Genomic DNA, 25,485 nt, shown 5'->3' with positions numbered 1-25,485 from the left:
GTGTCAAACCACCTCAAAGGTGGGGCGGGGCTTCCTGAGGACAGAACTGACGGGGAGTGAGGAGGGTGGTGGGTCTGGGGGTCCAGGCTGGGGGGTGGTCCCCTCCCAAGGGCCTCACAAGCTGTGGGGCATCTGACCCACCAACTGGTACCCCATACTCTCAGTTTCCAGCCCATACTCCTGCCGGCCCCGCGGCCCCACCCCCTCTGCATCCTTGCTGTGTGGCAGACCTGCCTGGTGATGCCTAGCAAGGCACTGACCCCGGCACAACCCAGACCACCAGGGTGCCCGGCCCCTCCTGGCCCTTGGACCCCCACTGCACGCCCCACCGGCCTCCCCTGTCCTCACTCCACGGAAGCCACCAGAACGCCGGGGACCGTTCCAGCAGAAGTCAGAGTTAGTGGTTCACGCACCAAAACCAAACTGTCCTCAGGCACGACAGCAAACAAGCAGGAAGGAAGTGAGCACAGTCCAGCCAAGCTGTCCCCCAGCCCTGCCAGCGCCCTCTGCCCTCTGCCCAGGTCCCCGTTCGCACCTCTCCGGCTCTGCTCGGGGAAAGCCGCTGCTCGCCTGTGCTCGGTCATCCCCGCGCGCCTCAGGCGCAGCCTTGCGGGCACCAGACCCTCACGCCCAGCCCTGGCTCAGCTTCTCTCATGGCCCCCAAGCTGCCCTGGCAGCCCCGACTCCACTGAGGTCCCACTGGGACACGCGGGGCCAGCCCTGCCTGCTGCCACGTGCTGGCCCGCGCCTCCGTGGGGTTCCCAGGCCCCCTCCCCCCTCGCTGGTTTCCCCGTGCTCCAAGCTTAGGCTGAGGAGCCTCCCAGGCACCCGGCATCCGGTCACCCAGCTGGCTCCACAGCCACAGACACCGAGCATGCTGTGGGCCCACAACCGGCCTCGCCCCCTCCTGCCCCAACTCCTGCAGACTGCCCCGCACCACAGCCCAGCGCCCACTCCCAGTGCAATGGCCTCCTGCTCCCCTCCCGACCAGGCCCTGACCCCGAGGACAGATACATGTCCCTTAGGACCCTCCCCCAGTCACGTCCCACAGCCGCTGCACCCTGGGCTCACGCACAGCGTCTGACCAGCGGGTCCAGCCAGCAGCACCATCACGTGCAGATCCATCTGCTTGGAGCCAGCGGGCCCACCGAGGGGGCGAGGGCTGGGGTCCGCTGTCCTTCAACTCCTGGCAACCCAGGGCTTCTCCCACTGCTCCCTCCTGGGAGCACGGCCGTTCCCAGCAGGCAGTGGGCCTGCGGCAAGCTGTCGTTCCGCAGTGACCACACAGCCCACAGCACCACCGTGGGACACGGCCAGCCTCTCAGAGCCCCGGTCTCCGCCGTGGTGCCCCCGCCCTCGCTGTGTGGTGCCCATCGGGCTCCCAGGCAGGCAAGCTGAGTCAGCACCTGCAGGGGGAGGCCAGGGCCCCTCTGCACGGCCCTGGGGTGACGCCCACCGGAGTGTCTTAAGTGTCGGGGAGCCTGGGGCTGTCCCGGAGCCTCCAAACCCACAGCGATCTGCAGGCCGTGCAGGACTCCCTGCCAGCCTGTGGGTCTCGCCGTCACCGGCCACCAGCGGGCAGACAGCCAGGGCTGGGCCAGAGGGGCCTGCATCCTCAGGGCCTGCTGCCCCCCACCCCCCGGACTGCCCGCCCCATCACTGATGAGGAGCCTGGGGTCCCAGGCCGCCCTGACCCCGCCCGAGGCCGCAGCGCACACAGCACGGAAAATGGAAGAGTGTATTTTGCCTGTCACTCTCTCTGTCTCTTGGAAAAGCTCAGGCCGGCTCCAGGCCAGGCCTACAGCAGGTCGTAGAAGTAGTCCAGGCCCTGGCCCAGCTCCCAGATGGACAGCCCGACGCCCAGCTCCCTGGCCAGCTCTAGCCGCACCTGCAAGGACTGAAGCAGTGGGAGTGTCGGCCCCGCCCTGCCCGCCTGCCCCACCGTGGGCCACCTGCCGACCCCTGCCCACCACAACCAAGCTGAGGGCCAGGGTTGCTGGGGAAGGGCTTGTGTCTGCTGCCCCCATGCCCAGCGTCAGGACCCACACGCACCTTCAGTGTCGGGTAGAAGACGATGTGCCTCCCACCGCGGCTTCTGCAAGACAGCAGAACCCTCAGTCCGCCAGCCCGACTCCCACCTGCCTCTGCTCCTCCCAGCCCCACCCCCCTCCAGCCAAAGCCTCAGGTGCCCCTCCTCGGGCCAGGCTGGCCCTCAGGGGCAGAGGCCGAGCTCGAGGCCCGCATCACCTGGGGCTGCCCCCGGACACTCACTTCTTGTACTCGAAGAAGTGCTCTGCGGCCTGGCTGTCCCATACCATCTGGGGCCGGTGGTCCTTCAGCGTCTGGATGTACCTGGGGGAGGCCGGGTGTGGGTGCGGGGGCCCTCCCCTGCCCACCCGAGCACCTGGACAGGGTGGAGGTGGTCTCTGCCCTCACGGAAGGGGTGAGGCCACCAGAGGGCAGCAGGATGCGGGGTGTCATCCCATCCCCCGATGGTCTGCGGAGTGCCTGCAGCACACTGGGCCAGGTGGGAGGGCCACGCGTGTGGCCAGACACGAAAAAAAGTCAGGAAGCAGGACCATGGGACGGGGTCTGGAACACCCGGGCCAAGGCTGCAGCAGCCGGGTCCTCACTGGGGGTAGGAGGAGGACAGAGACCCCGAGAGGCTGCTGAGACGTGAGCAGAGGCCGTGGCCGTGCTTCAGAGCTCACGCCGCACCCTGAGCTGGCGGCATGGCGTGCGGGTGGAGCGCAGACCCCGTGCTGTGGGCGCAGCGCCTGCTGGGCCGGTGGTGCGGGCAGGAGCTCCTGGGGTCGGCCTGAGGGAGACTGCACCTGCTGCAGGAGAAGCAGCAACTTCTGCAGTTGCGGAGGAGGTTTGGGGCCAGCTGCAGGCCTGAGGATGAACGAGAACTGGGGGCAGCCTCGGCACTTCCACCCCCCCGCCCCCGGGGTTGGGGGACAACAGTCCAGGGCAGTGGTTTCCGGGCCCTTTCAGAGGCCAAGTTGTTCTCAGCCTGCCTCCTTGCTGTGGACACAGCTGCCCCAAGCCCACGGCAGGCCCCACCTCACTGCCAGGAGCAGGGGTTGAGAATCCCTCCCCGCCCAACAGAGGACACACAGAGGACAGGCCGGTGCCTAAGGTGCCGCATGGCCAGGACAACTGGGGTCTCCAGCTCACCCCGTGTCTTCCTGGCACGCAGCCGATGACCAGACAGGCCGGAGACCTGCAGCCTGGGCCCAGGGAGGGGGCTGCGGTGCTCCAGGCTGCACCTTGCACATCGGCAGTGGGTCAGGGCTGGACAGAGCTCCCCATCAACCAGCTCGAATCGTCCAAGATTATTGCGTTATACTTAATTAGCACAACGCTCTTGGGATGCTTGATGTCATCTGCAGCTTCTGATCCAGCGTCGGCTACGTGGCTGAGACAGGTGTGGCATGTGCGGGGATGGGATGTGTGGGGAAGGGTGAGGCATTCCGACCCAGCCTGTCCCTGAGCCCCCGAGGCCCAGGGCAGATGCTGGCGGGCAGGTGGCTCTGGGCCCTCACATCTGGGGAGCTCTGGCTGTGCACTCCTCCTCCAGGGCTTCCCCTCAAAATCTGCTACCTGCTGGAGGTGGTGAGGCTGCGGGGGCGGCTGAGGCTGGGGGTTCAGCCAGACCCCTGAGAGCACCTGGTCCCTCCCCTCTGAAGGCCGAGGCTTGGCGGTGCCAGGGCGGGGACCACACAGGCCCTCACACTCGCCTGGGTGCAGCCCCGGGAACGTGGAGCAGCAGAGTGGGGTGTGAGCCAGGGTGGGGGCAGAGGGACAGCTGTGCGGGGGGCTCCCAGGCAGGCGGTCCAGGAGGAAGAGCAGGGCCACGGGCGCTGAGGGTCGGGGTGGCAGGGGCCTGCCTGGGAGGAGGAGGAAGCCGGGGCGGGGGGGGGATGAACGGAGGGAATCGGTACCGATGGGCCCTGAGCGTTTCCCTGAACTAAAGCGGAAGGCCTCGGTCACACGCCGGGTGACTCTGTTTCCACGAAATGTCTGGACGAGACGAGTCCACAGGCAACGCAGATTAGTGCCCCGGGGGGGGGTGAGGTGGGGGGCTGCTACCAAGCGTTCTGCAATTGGAGGTGGTGGCTGCACAACCCTGAGAACGGACTAAATGCCGCGCAGGTGTGCGCTTTGCAGTGGGGGGTGTACGGTGCGTGACTCATACCGCCCCCACTCAAACAAGTTCTCGGGCTTTGGAGTGAAGGGTTCAAGGAATGGCAGACAATCGTAGACGAAGGCACACCAAACGGTGGGAGGAGGGTTCAGGGCACCGGGACGAGGTGCACGTCCCCCAGTTTCCAGAGGAGTGAGCAGAGACCAGCCGAAGAGAGGTGACCAGGCTGTGTGGGTGAGCTGTGGGTGAGGGGGAAGAAGGGAGCTGGGGGGGCGGAGGAGGAAGGGGACACCCCGCCCCAGGAGGAAAGCCTAGCGAGGCCTCTGCCTCGGCTGGCGGGGCCTGCGGTGCCCCGTGCTCTCCGCTGTGACCCCACGAGAACTGAAGGGCCTGACCTCATCTGGCCAAGTCTGAGCCACCTGTGTGTGCCCTGGGTGGAGAGGCCGCCGGCAGCGTGACCCACAGCTGCAGCCTGCCCCAGATGGCACTGCTTCTGAGCCGGCCTGAGGGCCTGGGCTGGGCATGCCCCGGGGGGCACCTGACCTGCTGGCCCACCTTCTGGGCAGGTGACCTTCCTGGGCACCGAGAAGGGCGTTCCGCCCTGACCCGGTTTCCCCTGCAGCCCCTGCAGCATGCAGCCAGGACTCCACGGCCCCTGGTGATGGCCTTCCCAGGCTGGGCCGGAAAGGGGCGTGTGGAAGGGGTAGGGCCCCGCCGCCGGAGGCCCACACGGGGGGTCCAGTGGGTGCCGCTGCGGGTGACGTAAGGAGGTGCCCCCACCCCTGGGTCCCAGGCCCCCACCTGCAAGCAGTGGGACCGTTCCCAGCTGTGCCTCCGACACAAGGGCTGGCAGATACCCTGAGCAGAGGCACTGTGAACGCGGGCAGGGTCAAAGGTGCATGGGGAGACCCCGGCTGGGAAGCAAGAGCAGGATGCTTGGAGAGGACCAGGACAGGCTCCGAGATCACACAAGCCAGTGAAAAAGCAAAGGACCTCAGTAAAGAGCACGGCGCAGGGACGGAGAAGGCCCAGAGCCACGGGGGAGTGGCGACAGGCAGCCCTGGGACCAGGCGCCACCAGTCGCCCCGAGGCAGAGCAAGACCCCGGCACAGGACACACAGGGAGAGCTTCCCCGAGCCTCTGTGCCCTTGACCTCTGGTGTCCTGGCCCTAAAAGAGGCCTCTGAGCAGGGGCAGGGGTTCTGCCAGCCATGGCCTGCCCTCGGGGGTCCGTCTGGCCGTGCTCTGCTGGGGCTGGCTCTTCCTGAGGCCCCTGGGAGGCAGCGGCAGGAGAGGCCAGGCGGGGTGGGGCTGTGGGTCCCAAAGATGCAGGAGCATGGCTGCACACTTGGCTTGAGGGCACTCACGGGACTAGCCGGGCACCCTGGCCGCCAGGGCAGTGGGAGGGCCTCCCAGAATGGGGGCTCGGCAGCCATGGGGACCCACGGATCAGCACGCAGAACTGCACGTGGGGTGACGTGAGCCTGCAGGCGGGGGAGCCCTGGCCCCTCCTGGGGTGTTTCTCAGTTGCCCAGACGCCTCAAAGTTGGGAAGTGACGAGGCCACGCACACAGGAGCCTGGCCGTGGTCGTGATGGGGTCTGCTGTCACCCAGGGAAGGCCAACAGAGGCTGGGGGGTCAGTGGAGAACCCAGAATGTGCACACACAGCCTGCCCTCCGCCCCTCCCCCTGCGGCAGGCACAGAAGGCGGGCCTGGCTGATGGAGGCCAGAAGGCCAAGCCCCGGCCTGACAGAGCTGCCAGCCTCCCGCCCCTGCTCCGCGGGGCGGGCGAGGGAGCAGATGGTGCGGCCGCTAATCCCCCACTGCCTGAGGGGGCCGGGGACACCTGCCACAGAAGGCCAGGGTCTCAGCGCTGGAGACGCTGAGACGGGAGAGCAGATAATCCTGGGCCAGGCTGGCCTGAGCTTCTGTCAGCGAAAGAGATGGAGAGACTCCGGCGGCCATGGGGCTCACCTGCCCCTCACACCTGGCCTGTCATCTGCTCAGGGACAGAGACTGTTGTAGTGAGTTCCGGGGTGGAGACCGGCTGAGGGGTGCATCCTGGTGAGCTGTGTTTCTGGGGGGGCCGGACCTGGGTGAACACGCTCACCCCCTGCAGAGGCAGCCCTCCCCTCTCCTCCCTCCCCTGAACAGGCATCCACTCGCAGGCGGCCTCGTTAAGCCTGCCTATCTGGTTCCCCAGATCCGAACTACCTGGCCCTGGGAGGGGGAGGGCTGCTGACCAGCCCTGGGAGAGGCCTCTCCCCATGACCCCCAGAGCCCCAAGGCCCTGAGCCCAGGGGTCAACCCTGCCCTGCCCACCGGGGAAGGGCTGGAAGAAATCAGGCTGTGGACAAAGGAGGTCAAGTGCAACCCCAGGGGCCAGCCGGGGGCCCCACCCCCTGTCCAAGGCTCACCCAGGGTGCGGGCAGCAGGCGGCAGATGGCCGGCCAGGGCCCTGGGAGGGAGGAGGAAGCGGTGGGGTGGGGGCACTCGGGCCGCGGGAGGGTGAAGCCTTGGTGCGGGCGCCGGGTGTGGGGGGTCCTGCGGGCCCACCCACCACGGGATGAGGAGCGTCCGGGAGCCGCCAGACCTGGTCTCACTGCACCCGTCCGAACTAGGCCCCATTCCGTGGGAGGGCTGAGGCCTGGGGAGGAGAGGAGCTCGGCGACGTGCCAGTTCCCCAGCTCAGGCCGGCAGCAGCCCCGCCGCCCATGCATGGGGGGGACTCTGGGCATCCCCACACCATGGCACCCCCCAGATGCCGACGCGATCCCCGGAGACAGCAGTCAGCCCTTCACGGGCCTGTCGACTCCACCCGGGCCCCCCTCAGCCCCTCCACAGGACAAACTCACCGGGTAGGACCCAAGCGGGTGCCGCTGCCTGACCTCCATGTGCCCCTGAGGGGGGGAGCCGCAGCCCTGCCACCCGGCACTCAGCCTGCTCGGCCCCTTGGGCGGCCCTGCTGAGCCGGCACCTGCTTGGTCCAGGTGAGGTGGATGGCGGACTCCAGGAGGTCTGGGCTGGGCGGTCCCTGACACACAGCCCAGCCATGCCCCTGGGCCTGGGGGAAGCCTCTCTACCGCCCCGGCACAGGCCCACCTCCCTCCTCTGCCTCCAGGCCTGGCTGTCATCAGTGGGGGCACGTCTGGTGGGGGGGACACGCTCAGCTGGGGTGGGGCCCGGATGAGGCGATGCAGCCTTCCGTCCCTGGCTGGGGGCAGCCTGTATGCGTGTGTGTACGTGCGCACCTGTGCTCTCGCTAAACACACATCTTCATAACCAGACTCCCCCCTCTGCCTCCCAGCCCCTCCTCAGAACCGGCAGGGGCCGTGTGGTGCCTTTGTCGCCGGGCCCCACGAGCTGGGTTAATGGCTGCAAAAACTCCACCTCATGAGCTACTGCTGGGCCCACATTTAGTAAAGAAATTACAGCTCTTCACTCCTCAGGCAGTGTTAGAGATGAACCGTGTCCCCCCAATTCATATGTTGCGTCCTAACCCCCAGAACCTCAGAATGTGACTATAATTGAAGGTAGGGCCTTTAAAGAAATGTTTAATGTAAGATGACTGAGGTACCCTGGGGTGGCCCTAACCCCACAAAACTGTGTGCTTATAAGAGAAAGTCAGGAGACAGACCTCCACAGAGCAACGACCCCGTGAGGACACAGGGAGGAGACGGCTGTCTACACGCCGAGGAGAGAAGGCCTCAGGAGGACCAGCCCTGCCCACACCTGGGTCTGAGACTCCAGCCTCCAGGGCTGGAGACGACACTTCTGTGGCTCAAGCCCGGCCGTGGTACCTGTGTGGCGGCCTGAGCAGAGGTGGGTGGCACCTCCTGCCCTGCCTGTAGGCCCCAACACCTCCTGCCCTGCCCGTAGGCCCGGGCCAGCAAAGCCGGGGGCTGGAGCAGAGGTGGGGCGCCGGGTCCCTCTGGCTCTGCCTCACGCGGGCGACCCTGGCTACTGACCCCACCTCTGCAGCAGGAGAAAACACCCTCCTACTCCAGCTCCTGAAGCCCTAGGGCCTGGTGCTGGGAGCCCGAGCTCCAGAGGCAGCTCTGCCCGATGCCCCCCGAGCCGGGCACCCTGTCAGGGACGCTCCGAAGAGCCCCACGTCTGGAAAGGCTGTGGTGGGGACGGGGCAGCACACAAAGAACAGACAGCAGCAATGACAGGGAGGACAGATGGGCGGGGCGGATCCAAGGCACAGGCACCGGGGGCCGAGAGCCCCTCTGCTGCGGGGACATGGGGTAGGCTTGGGCTGCTCCAGGGCAGCGCCCGCCAGCGCGGCTCCCGCCATCCACAGGGCTCCCCCAGCAGAGGGGCAGGCCCCAGGGAGGAGGGGCTCCCAGGCCTGCGCTGGAGCCCAGGCCCTAGCACCAGCTGTGCGCACCGGGCAGGGTCGGGGAGGCACGGCTGACTCCGACATCCCACCCCTGGAGGGGCCCAATCCGCTTCTCCTCGTCCTGGAGGCCCTGCCTCCAGCACAAAAGGGACCCAGGAAACGGGAGCCCCGCCCCACTGCGGGGGCAGGCCGGGAGCAGCCCTCCAGGACCCACGAGTCCAGGCACGGGCCAACCCAGCAGCCTCTGTCTCTCCCCCAGGGCAGACCTGAGAGAGTCACTGTGGACGACGGGCGCGGACAGCCTGGCGGGCAGCTGGCATTCGGCGCCTGACCCCTGCCTGGGCTGACACGCGTGTCCCTGCGGCAAGCAAGCCTGCAGGTGACCCTGCAAACAGTGGGGAGCAGTGGGCACACGCGCTCAGGTCACAGCCTCGGGACCGTCTCTTCTGACGGAACCAGGTCCCTCAGAGAAGCGAACAACTCTTGGTGTCCAGGGGACGTGACGGCACCCAGAGTGAAAGCAGAGGGTCAGGAACCCCAGATGCCCAACACCTAGCCAAGCGAACGAAACTCACAGCATCCAGCCCGGAGCAGAGGCCCACGGAGAGCTGGCTCGACGGGACCACGGGAAGGGGACAGTGCTGACTGGACCCCAGGCGGGCCCAACGCCAGGCAACCGGTCTCACACAGTGCTGAGAGGACACGCAAAGGCTAAGCCCCAAACGCACTGCCTGACAAGAGAGCTACTACGACACATGGGAAGGAAAAGCCCCGGACGAGACGCGACCAAGAAACGGTCTGTGGGCTTGAAGACAGCAAGGAAAACTGAACAGAAGAAAACAGAGACCAAAAAAATAAAATGAGTGTCAGCGGATGGGGGGACAAACAGACTGGCCTAACACACGAGTACTCACGGGCCCGGAAGAAGAGAAGAGAAAGGGAGGGACAGAAAAATCCTGGAAAAAATAGACTATAACCTTTCCACGTATGATAAAAAGGATAAATACACAAATCTAAAAAACTCAACGGAAACCAGGTGGCAAAAATGTAAAGAAGCCTGCGTGGAGGCACCTGGTGATCAGAGCGCGGGGGTGCTCGGCGGTGATACGTGTGGAGTAACCGGGTGACGAGTGGCTCGTGGGACAGAACGCACGGGAAGATGGCGAAGCAACACCGTCGAGGTCCTGGAACAAGCGGGCAACCCAGAACCCCACATCCGGCACAAACATCTCCCCAAAACCCAGCAAGCTAAAACGGAAGGGATTCCACACTGGTAGAAATGCACAGCAAGCAACACAACGGGCGTCCTTCAGGCTGAAGGAGAGGAGGCCGGGGGGCCGCGTGCTGCTCGGGCCAGATGGGGGCCGCACCCCCGCCGACCCAGGGGAAGAGAGGGCACTGGGACAGCACCCTGCAGGCGCCTGGTACGTGGTCAGACCCTGCCAGGCCTCCTCCTCGCCGCACCCCCTCACTTCTGGGAGACACACACCTGACACAGGGTGCCGTGGCAGACGGCACAGGAAGCCACCTGGCTTGGGGCAGCCGCTGGCTCACCTGGCCCCGATGACAGGCTCGCGGGTGTCCTTGGAGGCGGAGTAGTCCATGCCGTAGAAGTTGAGTCCCAGCAGGATCTTGCTCCGCCACTTGGACTTGGGGTCCAGGACCTGGACGCAGGCTCGCACCCAGGACAGCGGTGCGCTGGGGCCGGCCCTGCGGGGCCAAGGAGAAGTGGGTTCAGCAGCAGGCAGAGGCCTCAGACGCCCCAGGTTGGGGTGGGGCCCACACACGGAGTGGGAAGGACGGCAGCAGACAGGCGGGCCCCTGCAGTCAGCTGAGAGGCTCAGGTGAAGCCTGGGATGGACAGAGGCAGCAGCACGACGCCCCCGGCCACAGGAGCACCTTCTCCTGGGCAGCGAGGCAGGCCTAGCACCACAGCCACCATGTGGCGGCCAGGATCGCATAGGCGTGGATGGAAGCCCGGGATGGCATTCCCATGGGGGTGCCCGCTGCCCTGTGTCACGTGACTCCAAAAAGGAGAAGGTCGCCCAATGCAAGGCCAATTGCGGGCTTTGGGAAGACGAGACCGGGCCCTTCCTGTGCCTGGAACCGCGAGCTGACAAAGCGTGGCCCTGAGCAGGCTCGTGGGAAGCTGGACTTTGCCTGAGCGTCTAGGCCCCCGGTCGTGGGAGCATCTCTGCGCCAAGCCAGAGCGCACGGGGCCCCGGGGTGCCCCCACTCACTGCTGCGCCGTGGAGTAGTCATAGGTCATGAGGCTGAAGCCATCCAGCACGGGGGCCAGCTGCTCAAGCTCCTTGTGTGTGAACATGCCCAGCTTGTTGGTCCTGCAGTGAGACGGCGTGGTCACCACACCCAGCTCGCACAGCCCCTCCAGCCCCGCCCCAGCTGACACCTGGGCTCAGCAGAGGGCACGGCAAGCCGGCCGTGTGGGCTCCCAGCTCACGCCCCTTCCTCCCACGCCAGGAAGACACCTCAGGTCACTTTCCCTGCAGAGTGGCCCAGCGCTCGGTCACAGGGGATGGCCCGCAGCTGGGTCCTGACAGGCAGAGCCTGCTGCTGGAGGTCCAGCAGAGGCCCGGCTCCCCTCCTGCCCAGTGCACTGGAGACCGCGGTTAGCCCAGCTCCGGGAGGGCCCATCCATACGTGGGCACAGGTGCCCCAGGCCAGCCCCGCTTCATCTCAGCTGCGAGCACGCTGCTATGAGCAGAGCGCCCTCCCTCCCAAGGCCTCAGGCCTGGGGCAGGCGGGAGCCCAGGTGCCCTGTCTGCTAGACACACCTGGTCTGCTAGCCCACCCGCTCTGCCTGCAGCAGCCCCTAGGACTGCAGCCTTGTCCCAGGGGGGTCGGGGCCCTCTGCTCCCCCCAACATGTGAGCAGAGAGAGAATCCCTCTTCTCAGCCAGCACCTCCAATCCCTGGGCAGGGGCAGGGGGGCCCACCATGTGGACCTGAGCCATGGTCACTGGTTCCACAGGGTCCAGGCAGCCCGGCCCAGGTCCGCCCGACACATGAGGCACCTGTGGGACCTGACGACCAGCAGCACCAGCCAACGACCCCAGGACCCCAAAGCCCGCCCCCGAGGGGGGTAAAGCGACCCCAGAACCCCGAAGCCCGCCCCCGAGGGGGATAAAGCGACCCCAGGACCCCAGAGCCCGCCCCCGAGGGGGATAAAGCGACCCCAGGACCCCGAAGCCCGCCCCCGAGGGGGTAAAGCGACCCCAGGACCCCAAAGCCCGCCCCCGAGGGGGTAAAGCGACCCCAGGACCCCGAAGCCTGCCCCCGAGGGGGTAAAGCGACCCCAGGACCCCAAAGCCCGCCCCCGAGGGGGTAAAGCGACACTCAGTGGTGGGCACCTGCCGCGGCAGGGAAGCTCGGGGACACACCTGGGGAGCAGATGCCCTACCGGGCAGTGACAGCCATGCTCCCTGTGGCCACACTCCAGACCGGCCCTCTAAAGTCAGCTAGAAGGCGCCAGGCCCGGCAGGCGGCGTTTTCCTCCCGGCTCAGCCCGAGATGGAGACGGGCCTGTGTGAGGAGGGCCTGGGACCTCGGGGCCTGGTGCACCCCACAAAGAGCGGATGCCATCAGCTCCAGGAAGATGTTTCCACAATTCAAAAGCTCACCCGTCCTCAGGTGGACGTTCGCTCAGGAACCCATGGACACCCAGCCCTACCGTTTCTGGATTTGATGGCTCACAAGGGAAGGCAGGGTTGCGAGCGGAGCAGTTCAGTGGCCCAGCAGGGAGTATGCCCCTGTGCCTCACGTCCTGGTCACTGCAGCACCAGGGCCTTCCAGGAGACATTCCCTGCTCAACTGGGAGAGGGGATTCCACCCCCAGGGGTCCTGGAAGCGCTGGTACCAGGTGTGAAGGGGAGGCCGGCGAGGGACAGGACTAAGGCAGGCAGAGGGGCAGGAGCAACGAACTCAGCGGGGGGAGCGGGCACCAGGAGGCCTACTACCCTACTGGCCTCACTCACCCCATAAAAAGAAACCCTTCTGCTCAAACCTGCTCAGCACAGCAAACAGCCTTACTTTCACTGGCCGATTATTTCTTAGACAAACACTCTCAACAATGGCCACGGGGGCCAGGGAGAATGGAGTTTTCCAAGCCCCTTCTCCCAGTCACACTGTTCCAAGAAGTCCGCTGCTCGGGGAGGAGCCTGGTGCAGGCTCCCATCCCACACGACTCCCCGAGCCGTCACCTTTGCTGGTTTCAGCTGCAGCCCCGTCAGAGGCAGGCTCTGCTCTGTGCAGCCTGCGCCCACTGCGCTGGGGGCCGCGGCTCCTGCCGACATCAAGTGCACGGTCCAAAGGGCTGCAGGGGCCGCCCTGGCCCACCAGCCCCTCTGCTTTCCAAGGCTCTGACCACCTCATGGCCTCTGGCCACGCCTCGTGTCTGGGCACCCGGGGCTGCCAGGTGCTTCTCACTGAGTTACTACCCGTCTGACTGCAGGCACCCCTCCCCTCCAGAAGGCCAGCCTGCCCCACGGGATCCTTCCCCCTGAGACCCTGAAGCTGCCAGAGGCGGGGCTAGGGCAGCGCCCGTGTCTCCTCGGGGCGTTGCAGGATGAGGTGGCCCTGGTAGACGTCATGTGGCCTGGCCTCCCCTCTCCACGTGGTCACGGACAATGGACACGGCGTGGCCTATAGACCAGGGGTCCCCAACCCCCGGTCCTTGGACTGCCACTGGTCTGCGGCCTGTCAGGATCGGGCCACACAGCAGGAGGCGAGCAGTGGGCAAGTGAGCGGAGCTTCATCCGCCACTCCCCGTCGCTCCCACTACCGCCTGAGCCACCCCCGCCCCTGCCCGTGCAAAAACTGTCTTCCACGAAACCGGTCCCTGGTGCCAAGAAGGTTGGGGACCGCTGCTCTAGACAGTTTCCCCCCAGACACGAGGAGGCTCGCCCAGAGAAGGACCCCCACCCGTCTCCTTCCTGACTGTGGGGAGATGGCCTGCCCGAAACCATGGGAAACCACGGGGGTGGCCGCAGCACCCGTCAAGGTGGGCACCTGCCTGTGAGGATGCGAGCTCACCGCAGGGCAGGTCCTGGGAAGGAAGCCAGCCCTCCATGCCTGAGGCCAGTACTTTCCTGAGGGTTCCGGGAGTGCTGGATTCTCAGAAGATACAGCCTGAGAAGCCGGGGTGAGAACTAACTCAGAGCCCCCTCCGGAGCGAGGACGGCCCAGGGCTGATTAAACCAGCTGACTGGTGCTAGAACGTCAATGGGGGCCAAGCCGCGACCTCGGGAGCAGGGCTCAAGGTCAGAATGGCCGCTGTGCCAGCAGCCCCTGGAGGGAGGCCCCAGGCCAAGGCGCACAGCAGCAAAGGCGCGCCGGCCCTGGCGCAGCACACACAGCCCCTCCTGGGGCGGCTGTTCCCGTGGGGGGCAGCGCAGCCTTTGTGAGGCGACTGATGCTGCAGAAAACCCCAGAAAGACTGTTTACGGCTCCCTGGCTCCTCTGCTGGGGCTGCTAGCCAGAAGCATGGCAGAACAAGTCAACGATGAGACCAATTCCGAGGCCGCCAGAGCCTCTGGAGAGAGCAGGGCTTGCTCGCCAGCCGGGGGCATGCAGCCCAGGCCTGAGCCCCCCCCAAACACACCCCTGGCTGCCAGCAGGGGCAGGCCAGACTAGGCCACAGCTCAGCGGCAGTGCCCAGGACCCGTGCCTCCAGCCCTGGCCATGGTCTCCTCCCTCCGGTCACCTCCTCGGCTGCCGGGTGGAGGGTACTTCCTCCCCTGGCCACCGCAGGGTGAGAGAGCGGCCCTGGCTCACACCATCCACTTCCTGCCTAGGGGACAGGAGCTCAGGCTAGACGGCTGGGCAGAGAGGGCGGCGGTCAGAGAGCCGCTCCCCACCCTGCCCCAAGCCCTCCCGCCCTTCCAGGCCTCGCCCAGAGACCAGCCCCTCCATGGGTGTCTCCCGCCCTTCCAGGCCAAGCCCAGAGACCAGCCCCTCCACACACACACACTCTCCAGCACATGGGCTGGGAGTCTGCTCTCTGCTCCCGTCAGAAGCTGCGAGGCCCAAGGCCCTGGGGAGTGGCGGGGTGTCAGCAGGGAGGGGCTGCAAGCAAGGCCTCTGGGTCCCACCCCCGGCCAGGCAACCAACCTCTCCCCAGCCAAGACTGAAGGGCTGCCCCAGCTTCCGAGGAGCTTGTCTCTGCCGACGGCCCCTGACTACAAAGGGCAACCGGGGCTCCATCGGCCACAGCACCCCTCCCCGAACCGTCACAGAAACCAGCAGACCCCGGAAACGGGTGCCCACGTCTGCAGCCGAGCCCACAGGCTCTGTGAGTGTCTGCCACCCCTGGCTCTTCCAGAACGGGGCCCCCCATCCTAGGAGGACTGGCGGCCCCTGCTACCGCCAGCCTATCACACGCGTGTGTTGCACACAGGAGCACACACGAGGCTGAGGGCCCTGGAAAGATGGGGAGAAGAGTCGGGAGGGAGGCCGAGGCCTTTGGGCTTGGGTGGGACCACCGCCCAGGCCTCTGGTGACGTGTGCGGGCTCTGGGGGCATGAGGGCCAAGCAAAGGGCGGGCAGCCAACCTGGGAGCGGCAGGTGCCTGCTGTGGTGGCTGCGGCCTTGGCCTTGGAGCGCCCGCAGGCTCCTCTGTGTGGGGCTATCGGCCTGTGAGCGTCAGGGTCGCCAGATAGCTCGGGTCCCAGAGCTGCCCACCCGCTCCTGTTAACTGGCCCGCGCTGCAGAGCGAGCCGACAGCCGGGGTGACAAGATGCATGGACAGCGGTCCTTCCAGAGCAGTCCACTGAGGGCCCAGGCTGCCCTGGGAGCCAGCGGAGACCAGGCAGAGCACAGGCAGCACCCCTGGGCCTCTGTGCGCCATCGACCCGCCACTTGGCTCTGAGCTGCCCTCAGTCCTCACTGTGCGATCTGGCCTCCTCCGCGCCCAGCACAGGCTGGACGTGGGAGCCAGGCCACCTGACTTGGCACTCGGGCCCCGCACCTCCCTGTCCCGGGGGTTCTGGAAGAGCTGCCTCACCGGGCTCTGCGTCCCGGTGTGTGCAGGGCCGGGGGTGGCTGTGCGAGGGGGCTGGGCTGGCTGCCGCCCTGGGGTGGGAGGTCAGGGCCCCCTGGGCACAAGCCCTCATCTCAAGGCAGGATATGAACAGCTGGGCTCAGCGTGGGAGCCGTGACCTCCTGGGGCCTAAAGCGGCACAGGCCCTGCACCGCAGTGCCCGGGGCCTCGCCAGGGACCAGCGGGGGCGGGGAGCGAGTCTAAACGACACGGTGTCAAGCGCTCAGGTGTAAGGACGCAGCCTTGACCCGCTGACGCATGAGGGCACGCTGAGGCCACCGAGGTGTCCGAGTGTGCTGATGAGGACCCCTGTCACACACGCGGTGGCCAGCGTGTACCTGGACGGGGCTGGCCAGCAAGCACGGCACTTACCCAGGGGCGACAGCGGGCGGGATGACCAAGAAGGCTAGCAGCCAGGCCTGGTGCAGGGCCTCGGCCACGTGGGTGAGCAGGTGAATGAGGCCCCTGCAAAGAAACAGAGGACAGGTCAGGGGCAGCTGGGCCAAGGCCCGCTGCAGGCAGACGCCCCTCACGGCCACGCTCTGCCTTGGAGGTACGGGCTCCCGGGTGGGTGCACCAGGGGGCCTGGAAGACACCGCGGGGATCGCCCTCCACCTAGACTGCCTGCCCAGCCCCCATCCTTCCTCACACTCAAGCCCCCTCCCTTCCCACAAGAGTAGGGTGGAGAGCAGAGAGGGATCGGTGTGGTGCCCCATCACCTCTGGACCCTCCCAGACACACAGCCGGGCAGGGAGTCAGGAAGGACCCATGTGGACCTGGCCTGCTGGCCTGCTGGTGGCCAGGTCAGCCTGGGCCACGAAACACCTCAGGCCGTGCTGAGAGCCCTGCTGCACCCGGGAGGTGCCTTGAAATGAGGACTTTGGGGCGGCTCCATTGATGAGGCCTTGTGCCCAGGGGGCCCTGACCTCCCACCCCAGGGTGGCGGCCGGCCCAGCCCCCTCGCACAGCCACCCCCGGCCCTGCACACACCGGGATGCAAAACTCTGTGTGCCTTGGCCCCAGGGGGAAATAAGGAGGGGGCACCGGCGTGTGCTCGACCAGGAGTGCCTGGAGGCGGGGGAGCGTCTCTGCAGGCAGCGGGCCACCAGGCAGGGGGCAGAGGAGACAGCAGTGTCACGGGGTCGCCTGGACCCTAGGCGTGTGGTAGGTGGCAGTATCTCAGAGCTGGCGGGCAGCACGTCCGGCGGGACAGTGGCTCTGGCACCACCTGGGAGCACTCGTCAGGACACCCCAGTCCCGGAGGCCACCGTCACCGTGCCTGGGAGGCTGTGGGCCCAGTGACCGACCTGGGTCCTTCGCTGCAGCCCCTCAGGAGCCCCCTCCGTCTGGAGAACAGGCAGCAAGTGCTCCCCGCCACTACCAAGTGCAGGAGGGTCAGAGGGGCTGCCCCGGCCCCCAGCCCAGAGCAAGTCCGCAAAGAGCAAGGGGGTGGGGCAAGCACAGCTGCCGGTCATCCTGCCAAGGCCGCCATGGGGCCTGGTGCGCACTGACCACTGGACTGTGGCAGCCTCTCAGAGCCTCCCAGGTGGCCCCCACTCAGCGGGAGCGATCCCGGTCACTCCACTCTGGCTTTGACTGTAGGTGGTCAGGGGCGCCCTCGGGGGAGCACACGGGCTGGAGGGGGCCGGCACCTCCCTGAGGCCAGAAGCTGTCAGCACCTGTCACTGCTGGGTGCCTTCCTGGCTTCTGGGACCACCCAGGGGATTGCCTCTCTGTGAGAGGGGGGAGGCGGCCTCATGGCCCAGGGGAAGCACCTGCTCGGTGGGGACCGGGGGCAGTCTGCTGGGACGGAGTCCCTGGGGTTTCCCCTCGGCTGCCCGCCCGCCCGCTCGCCCGGTGTGAATGCAGGAGACGGGCCTCTCGCCAGTGCCGGGCAGCCCCGCACGCTCCTCCCCGGGAGGCTTTCATGAGAGGGCCTGGGGGACCCGCAGCCCAGGGTGGCACGTGGACAAGGTGCCATTGCCTCGCATCACACCAAACAGGCCTTCCCAGGGTGACCTGGCGCTTTGGGTAGGAAACAGAAGCCTCAAGAGGGTGACAAGTGGGCACAGGAGCACGGACGCCCCTGTCATGCCCGCCACGGCCAGGCCTGTCCTCGGAAGCAGCTCCCAGGCAGCAGTGTCCAAAGCCATCTACCAGGCTGGCCAGCCTCCGCCCTCCTCCGGGCCCCCCGCCAGGAGCCCCCGGGGTACGGAGGCGCTGCCAGCTGCTCCGGCACCTCCTTGCCCAGCTGCACCCCCTCCTCAGAAGGCGCCATAAGGCCTCCTCAGCAGGGCCACCACCCAGCAAGGACGGAGGCAGAGCCGAGGGGGTGGGGGGATTGTCTCTCGGCCAAAAGCGTGCAGGTGCTGCGTCGGCTCCCAACAGACGTGGGTATCCTCCACGCTCTCAGCCTGGCTGTCTCCACCCATCCTCCTCCTGAGCTCCAGCCTTGGGGCCCTCCCAGGGCAGGTGGACAGAGAGGGAGCCTTTCAGAAGCACCCACTGGGGCGGGGGTCTGAGCACCGAGAAGCAGGCACCGTGGCCGGGGGCCTGGGTCCAGGCCACCCCTGTTCCCGAGGCCAATAGTGGAGTCTCCCTACCCCCACCCAGGCAGAGAGGCCCCGGCACGCCTGGCTCCATGCACAGCTTCCTCTGGGTCTCGGGCAGGAGGCCTGTCCCCCTGCACAGACCCCTTGACAATGCGCATCCCCCTGCATTGAGAGGCAGGAGACCCCACGGACGCTGTCTCCGAGCAGGCAGAGCACCGCCTGCAGCTGCAGGAGGGTAGGAGAGGAGCCCTGCCCAGGGCTACCCCAGGGGTTTGGGACACGTACAGAACCAGGAGAGCGGCTCCTGCAGGGGACCTGCCCCTCTCCCGCCCTGCCGGGTCACTCTGGCTGTGAGCCTCATGTGCAGGGTGGACGCTGCGAGGGGACCACGCGGCATCCTCCCAGGCCGGCTGACGCAAAGCCCGTGGGCCTGGGCGGCAGATCCCTTTCCCAGAGGACTCTGTGGCCACCTGCTCCAAGGGCCCCTGGCCCTGCACAGCCACCTCTTCTCCAAGTCCCCTGGGGGCTCCATCAGGCCAACCACGTGGGTGTCTCAGCTGGCCACCTGCCCGCAGCTGCCCCCGGGCCTCTTGGAGCCACTGTCCGACTTTCTCGGGGTGCCATCCCCACCCCCAGGTGCAGACTGTGGGAAGCAGGCCCTCCTCCCACACGAGGTCCCCCCACATCCTTCCTCCAGCCTCTTCCTGACCCCTGGGGGCCCGCACGCTGCCCACAGCCCACTCACACGTGCTTCTGGATCAGCAGCTGGTTCCAGACCTCCACCACCAGGCCGTCAAAGTGCTGGCTCTGAGAGGAACGGGGGCTGCTGAGGAGGGCCCCAGGAGGAAGGGGTGGGAGGGAGGCGCAGAGGCAGCCCCGCTTCCTCCCACCCAACCAGGCCTCAGCCCGAGGGCCAGGCTGCAGGCCTGGAAGCCCCTCTCTGAAGGTGGCGGCGTGGGGGTCCCCAGAGGAGCCAGGAGCAGAGGAGCTGGGGCTCTCGCGTGCCCTGTCCACTGGTATGCCTCCCCCAAACCTGACCCCAGGGCCCTGAAGGGTTCTCCCCTCCCCGCAGCCCAGCACCAGCTACCAGGATGGGTTCCCTCCCAGGAGGGTAGCCGGCAGCTGGGCACTGCCCAAGGGAAGCCCCTGCCCCCGAGATGCATGGTGGCCAGAGGGAGCCCACGGCAGCCGGTGGTGGCTGTGCAGGCACCGGGCGTCACCTTGGCCACCTGGACGACGGTCCTGCTGAGCTCCTCTATCTCGTCCTCGCTGTCCAGGACATTCTGAAAGTCTTCGTACGTCCAGTCCTCGAACCGGAGCCGAGGCACTGGGGACAGACCCGCAGAGACTGTGACCCTCTGTGCCGGCCCTGCCCACAGGCTGGCCCTTGGCCTCCAGAGCAGAGTGACCACAGCCAGGCACCCAGTGAGGTCATCCCAGTGCAAGGTGGCTGGGTGAGGGAGGGGCACCAGGGGGCGCTGGGGAAGGACAGAGGTGCGCACCCTCTCCTCCCGGCACACCAGGCCCCCGAGTGCCCGGATGCTGGCCTGCCCGCCGCCTCCTGCCTGCCTCCGGCTGGACCAGCCTCCGCCGGCTCCCCGCTGGCCCAGCTGCAGGCCCCCTTCCTCCTGTTCAGCTGTTATGTGCCCCTAGACCCCCAAGCCTCCCTCCCCAGCCCCACTGCACTTTGCAATGGGTCCCTTCCTCGCCAGCCACGAGCTCCAGGACGGGCAGGGCAGGGTGAGCGTCACCCTTGGGAGCAGCCCCCAGGTGCCCTCGATAAACACTCCTGGGTGAATGAAGCGATGGGAGGGCAGGACCACAGGCGAAGGCGGGCTGGCCTTGGCGGGCTGAGCTGGGTGGGCGGGAGGGCCAAAGGGCTCTGGCCGGACTGAGGGCCATGAATGCCGGGCTGGGGCGGCCTCACTTCTGAGCCATTGGGAGAGTGACCAACGTGCCAGGCAGCACAGCCTGGGTTACCAGGCAGGCAGGTGTGAAGACCCCGGGGCCACTGACCCACCCACAGGGAGCTCCAGGACCTCCACCCGTGGCATATGGCCTAAGGGCCCCCAGCCCTGACCCCGCAGGCCCACTGGACTCACCCACACGCAGGCCCCTGGCCTGCTTCCTGACGGCCCGCATCCACCCTGTAGGACGTGGAGAAGCCAGTCAATGTGGGGACACAGCCGCCTGCCCACGTGAAGACTTGCCCTACCCGCCAGGAGGAGAACAAAGGGAGGGGGGCAGGGGAGAGTCTGCAGGCCCTGCACTGCCCCTCCTCCCCCTGCAGGACCGCCAGGGCCAGGGGCAAGTGGCTGCTCTGGGGACGACGACTCCGAGGCGCCTGGGACCATCTCTCAGAGCTGAGGGGAATCCAGGGGCCAGGCACTGACGCTGCCCGGCCGTGTCCTCCAACACACTGCCCCCCCAGCTCGGGGAGCCCCACCACCAGCTAACACCTCCTCTCTCTGAACCCAAAAGGAAGGACATCTGTGCAAACACAGGTGCAAAACATGGCTGTCAGGACAGCCAGGCCTCGCGCCCTCCTGGACACTGTCTTGGACGCCTCCTCCCTGGACGCTGTGTACAAACCCCCAAGGGCAACGGGGATGCGGGTCGATGCTAGGTAGGCACCACGCTCGCACACACTCACACCCTCCCAGACCCCTGGGGTGAGCGCAGACGAGCAGCGGGGCGAGCACCTTGGTCCACGTCGTCAAGGCCCGTGACCTCAAACATCTCACGGCCGTGCCTCTTCAGCTGCAGCCACACGGGCGCGACGTGGGTGAACTTGCCCCCGAAGATCTTGGCGACATCGTAGCCGTGCCTGTTCCACTGGCAGAGAACGGAGAATGGGTGAGCCTGCTTGCAGCTGGGGCAGAGGGTCTGAGGCCACCTTGGGATGGGGGCACTGCAAGGCTGCCCGCACCATGGGGAACAGGACGCTTGGCGCGATCCCGGCCACTCCTCTGGGAGGCATGGCTCCCGCCACACCCCCATGGCGGCAGCAGCCAGGGGAGGTGAGAACGCAGACAGACCTGAGCAGCCACCTTGCCCTTGGGACCTCCCTGCCCACCCCAGGGCCCGGCTTACTGGCGTGACGTAGCCCAGGATGTCCCCAGCAAAATGCCTTTTGTGGGCCTTCGCTGAGCAGTAGCTGCGATGCTCGAGAACCACATCCTCGGCTCTGAGGTCTGTCACCACCAGACCCCGCTCCTGGACGGGCTTGCTTGAAAACTGAGTCTGAAACAGAAGGAGCAGGGAGAAAGCTTTGAGGGTTCGTCCCCAGGCAGAAGCCCAGGGACAGCAGCGGTCCTCTTGTTCAGCAGGGGTGTGTCCCAGGATCAACACGGAGCTGCTGAGCAGGAGACCGCAGGGAAAGGCCTGCCTTGAGGAGCTGACAGGCCCCGAAGACTCACTCGCCTCCCCAGGGCTGCCCCAGAAAAAAGGCACAAAGACACAGCCAAAGCCGGCGTGGCTCCTGTCTGATCTGCTCAGTGAAGCGGGGAAGAGCGCAGGGGTCGAGGCAGGGTGAGGGCGGAAACGTGGCACGTCACAGAAGGTTGGCCCAGCGGGGGCAGGCGCACCCTCGGGCCCCAGCACCAGAAGCTGCTCCCGCCAAGGCCAGCCAGCCAGAGCCCTGGGGCAGCACAGCGCAGGCTGCCCAGAGGCCAAGCTCTCGGCTCACAGCCCCAGCGGGCAAGGAGGCGCGATGGCTCAGCCCTTTGGCCCATCTCCAGACTGCCCTTACCTTCTCCAGCAGCGTCTTCGAGGCAGCCTTTTTGGCATCTGACTTTGACAGGGTGGCGTGAACAGAGCCGCAGGCCAGGGCAAGCCAGAGTGTGCCGAGGAGCACCTGCATGGTGGGCGTGTCACAGCAGGGTCCAACCTCGGGGTCCAGGGGGCTGCAGAGAGAGCAGAGCCCGTGGAGACCCCCAGCAGGAAGGGTGTCCCCTCTGCCTACTGCAGCAATGGTCCTAATGGTGCCTGGGGCCTCCCAGCCCTAAGCTGGGCACTGAGCCAGCCCCAATGGCCAGAGTCCAGCTGTCAGCACCGCTGGGCCCTGGCATCCCTCAGACACCCAGGAAGGGCCTTCCTTGCTGCAGGCCGGTGAGCCCTGCCCCACTGCCTCGGGGCCGCCCTAACCACAGCCGGCCAACTAGGAAAAGATTGGCTCTCCACCCTCCTCAAACCCAAAAATATTCTGGCTACGAGCTACTGGCTTAAGTGCAAAATAACAGGGCTATGGAAAAGACTAGAAGAAAACTTGGGTGCCTGTGTACGTAGACTCAGGGACAAGGACTGGAGAGGGGAGGCTTTTCCACCTAAGTCAGCAACAGTAAAGGTTATGATAGGAAACATCAATAGAGTTTACTACGTAAAAACGTGAAGCTTTCACTTAGGAAACAAAAAGCAAATTTATTTATTTGCTTTAAAAAAATATTTATTTAGGTTGTGCACGGTCTTAGTTGCGGCACGTGGGATCTTCGTCGTGGCATGTGGGACCTTTTAGTTGCAGCATGTGGACTTCTTAGTTGAGGCATGTGGGATCTAGTTCCCTGACCAGCCATCGAACCCGGGCCGCGGCACAGGGAGCACGGAGTCTTACCCGCTGGACCACTGGGGAAGTCCCAACGAAAAGCAAATTTAAAGAAATAATACGCAAAACAAGAAAACACTTGGAACATACTTGACAATGAATTTCTATTCCTCATCTACACGTGACACGCAAAGAACTCTTACAAACTGAAAATAAAACACTCCAATAAAAAATGCCCCACTATAAAATACAGAAAGGACGTGAAAAGGTGTCACACACAGACACCCCATAATACAGACCCCCCCATAACACACAGACCCCACCTCCACCATCACCAGCAACCAAAGGAACGGACGCTGAGATAAGACAGCGAGCTGTGCGTTTTGGTCCCCCCACCCCCAGGCACTGGCAAGGACTAACAGATTGATGCGACCTGACGACCTGGGGCAGCTTCACTCTCAGAGCTGTTCCTGAGAATTCATGTTGATCAGACCTTTTCGGGTGACAACGTGGTCACAAATATTATACTTTCCAACATGTGTTTCTTTTTTTTCAAAAATCCCACTTTGGGGGACATCCCACTTTTGTCGAAAACGCTCCAAGATGCTCACTGCAGCGCTGTTTAATACCCTGCACTCCCAGACGCCAGAATACGGAGGGCACCACGGTGCTCATGACCCCCTAGTACAAACGTCACAAAGTGCACACGCACAGCAGGGTCCTGTTTTATTATAAATTTATTTATTTATGGCTGCGTTGGGTCTTCGGTGCTGTGCGTGGGCTTTCTCTAGCTGCGGTGACTGGGGGCTGCTCTTTGTTGCGGTGCGCAGGCTTCTCATTGCGGTGGCTTCTCTTGTTGTGGAGCACGGGCTCTAGGCGCACGGGCTTCAGTAGTTGTGGCATGCAGGCTCAGTAGTTGTGGCTCGTGGGCTTCAGTAGTTGTGGCACGCGGGCTCAGTAGCTGTGGTGCACGGGCCCAGCTGCTCTGCAGCATGTGGGATCTTCCCGGACCAGGGCTCCAACCCGTGTCCCCTGCGTTGCCAAGCAGATTCTTAACCACTGTGCCACCAGGGAAGCCCTCCACTTCATTCTTAAGATACTGGTTTTAAACCATCAAACCCGTCTCTGCTCAGTGATGTGCAATTTGAGAAATGCTGACCATCGTGCCCTGAGCGACCATCACCAACACCTGGCAGGACCCCGAGCCGACTGTCCCGTGAACAGAATGCTGCCGTCCCCACAGCGGGGGTAAGGTCCGTCACAGATTCTCGCCCGTGAGCACAAATTCTGGAGCTAGCTGTGTTCCTGCGGGGAGGGTCGAGTGCACTTGGAAGTGAAGGCGTCGTAAGAGCAGGAAGACCCCAGCCCCGGCGGACGTTAACCTCGGGTTCTGTCCACACTGTGGGCCACCGTCTTGTTCCCTCAGCGGAGGAACCCTGAGGCAGCCTGCCATGCGCAGGGGGAGCGGGGAGCGGAGGATACTAGCGGGTGGAGGTCAAGAAGGAGCCAGCCCGGCGCGGCCCATCGTGCCCCGGGTCCCGGCCCCACGCCGGCCACGCCACGTGCTGCCGCTCGCGCCCGCAAGCTCCCGCCCCGCGTCCTTCGTCCACACCCGCTCTTACACGCACTCACTCACACCCGCTCTCACATCCCCTCTCGTCCACTCCCGCTGTCACACCCACTCACACACCGCCTCTCGTCCACACCTGCTGTCACACCCCTTTCTCGTCCACACCCGCTGTCACACCCACTGTCACACTCCCTCACACCCGCTCATACCACTCCCTCTCGTCCACACCGCTGTCACACCCGTTCTCCCTCGTGCCGCGCCTCCTGCTCTCACACGCACCCCCCGCGCGCTCACTCCGCGGAGAGGAACGGAGGCCGTAGGAGGCGGGGAAGCAGACGCCGGAACGCGGGACGCGGACACCAACCCGGCCAGCCGCCGCCGCGGCGCTCACCTTCATGTCCCGGAGACCGGACGCTCGCGAACGCCGTCGGAAGTCCCGCCTCAGGAAGCCCGCACGCCGCCGCCGCCGCGCCACGCCAGCTTCCGGGCCGCCGCCACGCATGACACGCTGGGGGCGGGGCCGAGAGGGAGGGTGGGGGGAAGCCGAGGGGAGGAGCCTAGACGGGGAGGGCGGGGCCGGGGCAGAGGGGCGGGAATGGGGGCGGAGCGAGGTCGAGGGGCGGAACCGGGGCGGGGCGGAGCCTGGTGGACAGGGCGGGGCTGATGATGTGGGCGGAAAGGGGCGGGGTGGGCCGGACTGGCCAGGGCGGGGAAGCGGGCGAAAAGGAGGAGACCCGCCCGGGGCGGGTGGGGTCCAGACTTGGGCGATGGGAGGATCTAGAGGCGCGCGCCGACCCCGGCCTTCCGCGGGACCCGGAGTCGCCCGGGAACCTAACGCCCACGCTCGACAGCTGGCGCGGGGGTCTGGGTTCGGGGGAGCGCGCGGTCCCCACGCCCCGGCAGCGCACGCTCGGTGGAGGGCTGGGTTCCCGGTGCGACGTCCGCGTTGCGACCACGTGGGTGACCACGAGGGCGCGCCATGGGTTCCAGGGCCGCAGGTGGCCCGGAGAGCCGCGCAGGTTCGACATCCGGAATTCCACGTTCTCTCTTGAACGCGGGAATCGCCTCTCCAGGCTTTCCTCCTACCGCCTGGTGGCCGCCCGCCAGCCTAGCCCTCCTCCGTCAGCCCCCATGTCGCCCTGGGTGAGCTCTTCTCACTCTTTGGTTTTGGTCACCATCCAGGGGCCGGTGGTGCCCACAACGCTGTCTGGAGCAGGGACACGTGCTCCAGGCCCTCTGGATGGCCCCTGAACATCGTAAATCCCACATATT

The 25,485-nt window shown here is 66.0% G+C and overlaps 1 protein-coding gene across 3 annotated transcripts; it reads right to left on the bottom strand.

Annotated features, from left to right (window-relative positions):
• Positions 1 to 1,724: 1,724 nt before the first annotated feature.
• On the bottom strand, positions 1,725 to 24,700 carry CHID1 (chitinase domain containing 1). Of its 3 annotated transcripts, none has more exons than XM_082659989.1 (13): positions 24,605 to 24,700; positions 21,855 to 22,008; positions 21,197 to 21,346; positions 20,806 to 20,938; positions 20,206 to 20,250; positions 19,324 to 19,430; positions 18,849 to 18,910; positions 15,924 to 16,016; positions 10,736 to 10,837; positions 10,050 to 10,205; positions 2,272 to 2,352; positions 2,053 to 2,095; positions 1,725 to 1,897 (listed from the first exon to the last, which is right to left on the bottom strand). In XM_082659989.1, exons 2-13 carry the CDS (start codon positions 21,963 to 21,965, stop codon positions 1,799 to 1,801), a joined length of 1,182 nt encoding a protein of 393 aa, XP_082516115.1. In that variant the 5' UTR covers positions 21,966 to 22,008; positions 24,605 to 24,700; the 3' UTR covers positions 1,725 to 1,798. The 3 variants fall into 3 exon arrangements, with proteins under 3 accessions (XP_082516115.1, XP_082516116.1, XP_082516117.1); XM_082659990.1 differs by having other exon boundaries at positions 24,578 to 24,611; XM_082659991.1 differs by lacking the exon at positions 24,605 to 24,700 and adding an exon at positions 24,493 to 24,516.
• Between the last annotated feature and the right edge of the window lie 785 nt (positions 24,701 to 25,485).

The sequence above is a fragment of the Grampus griseus genome (genome assembly GCF_964374135.1).
Source record: "Grampus griseus genome assembly, chromosome: 8".
Lineage (NCBI taxonomy): Eukaryota > Metazoa > Chordata > Mammalia > Artiodactyla > Delphinidae > Grampus > Grampus griseus.
The sequence above is the reverse complement of the archived record's forward strand: the minus strand, read 5'-3'. Positions and strand labels throughout refer to the sequence as shown.

Excerpts from the sequence above, each read along its gene's own strand:
- CHID1 (XM_082659989.1), bottom strand. The coding sequence starts at position 21,965 with ATGCAGGTGCTCCTCGGCACACTCTGGCTTGCCCTGGCCTGCGGCTCT. Across the intron at positions 20,939-21,196 it reads TCCTGGGCTACGTCACGCCA|TGGAACAGGCACGGCTACGA; the intron begins GTAAGCCGGGCC and ends GTTCTCTGCCAG. Across the intron at positions 10,838-15,923 it reads CCGCCCGCTGTCGCCCCTGG|GACCAACAAGCTGGGCATGT; the intron begins GTAAGTGCCGTG and ends GTCTCACTGCAG.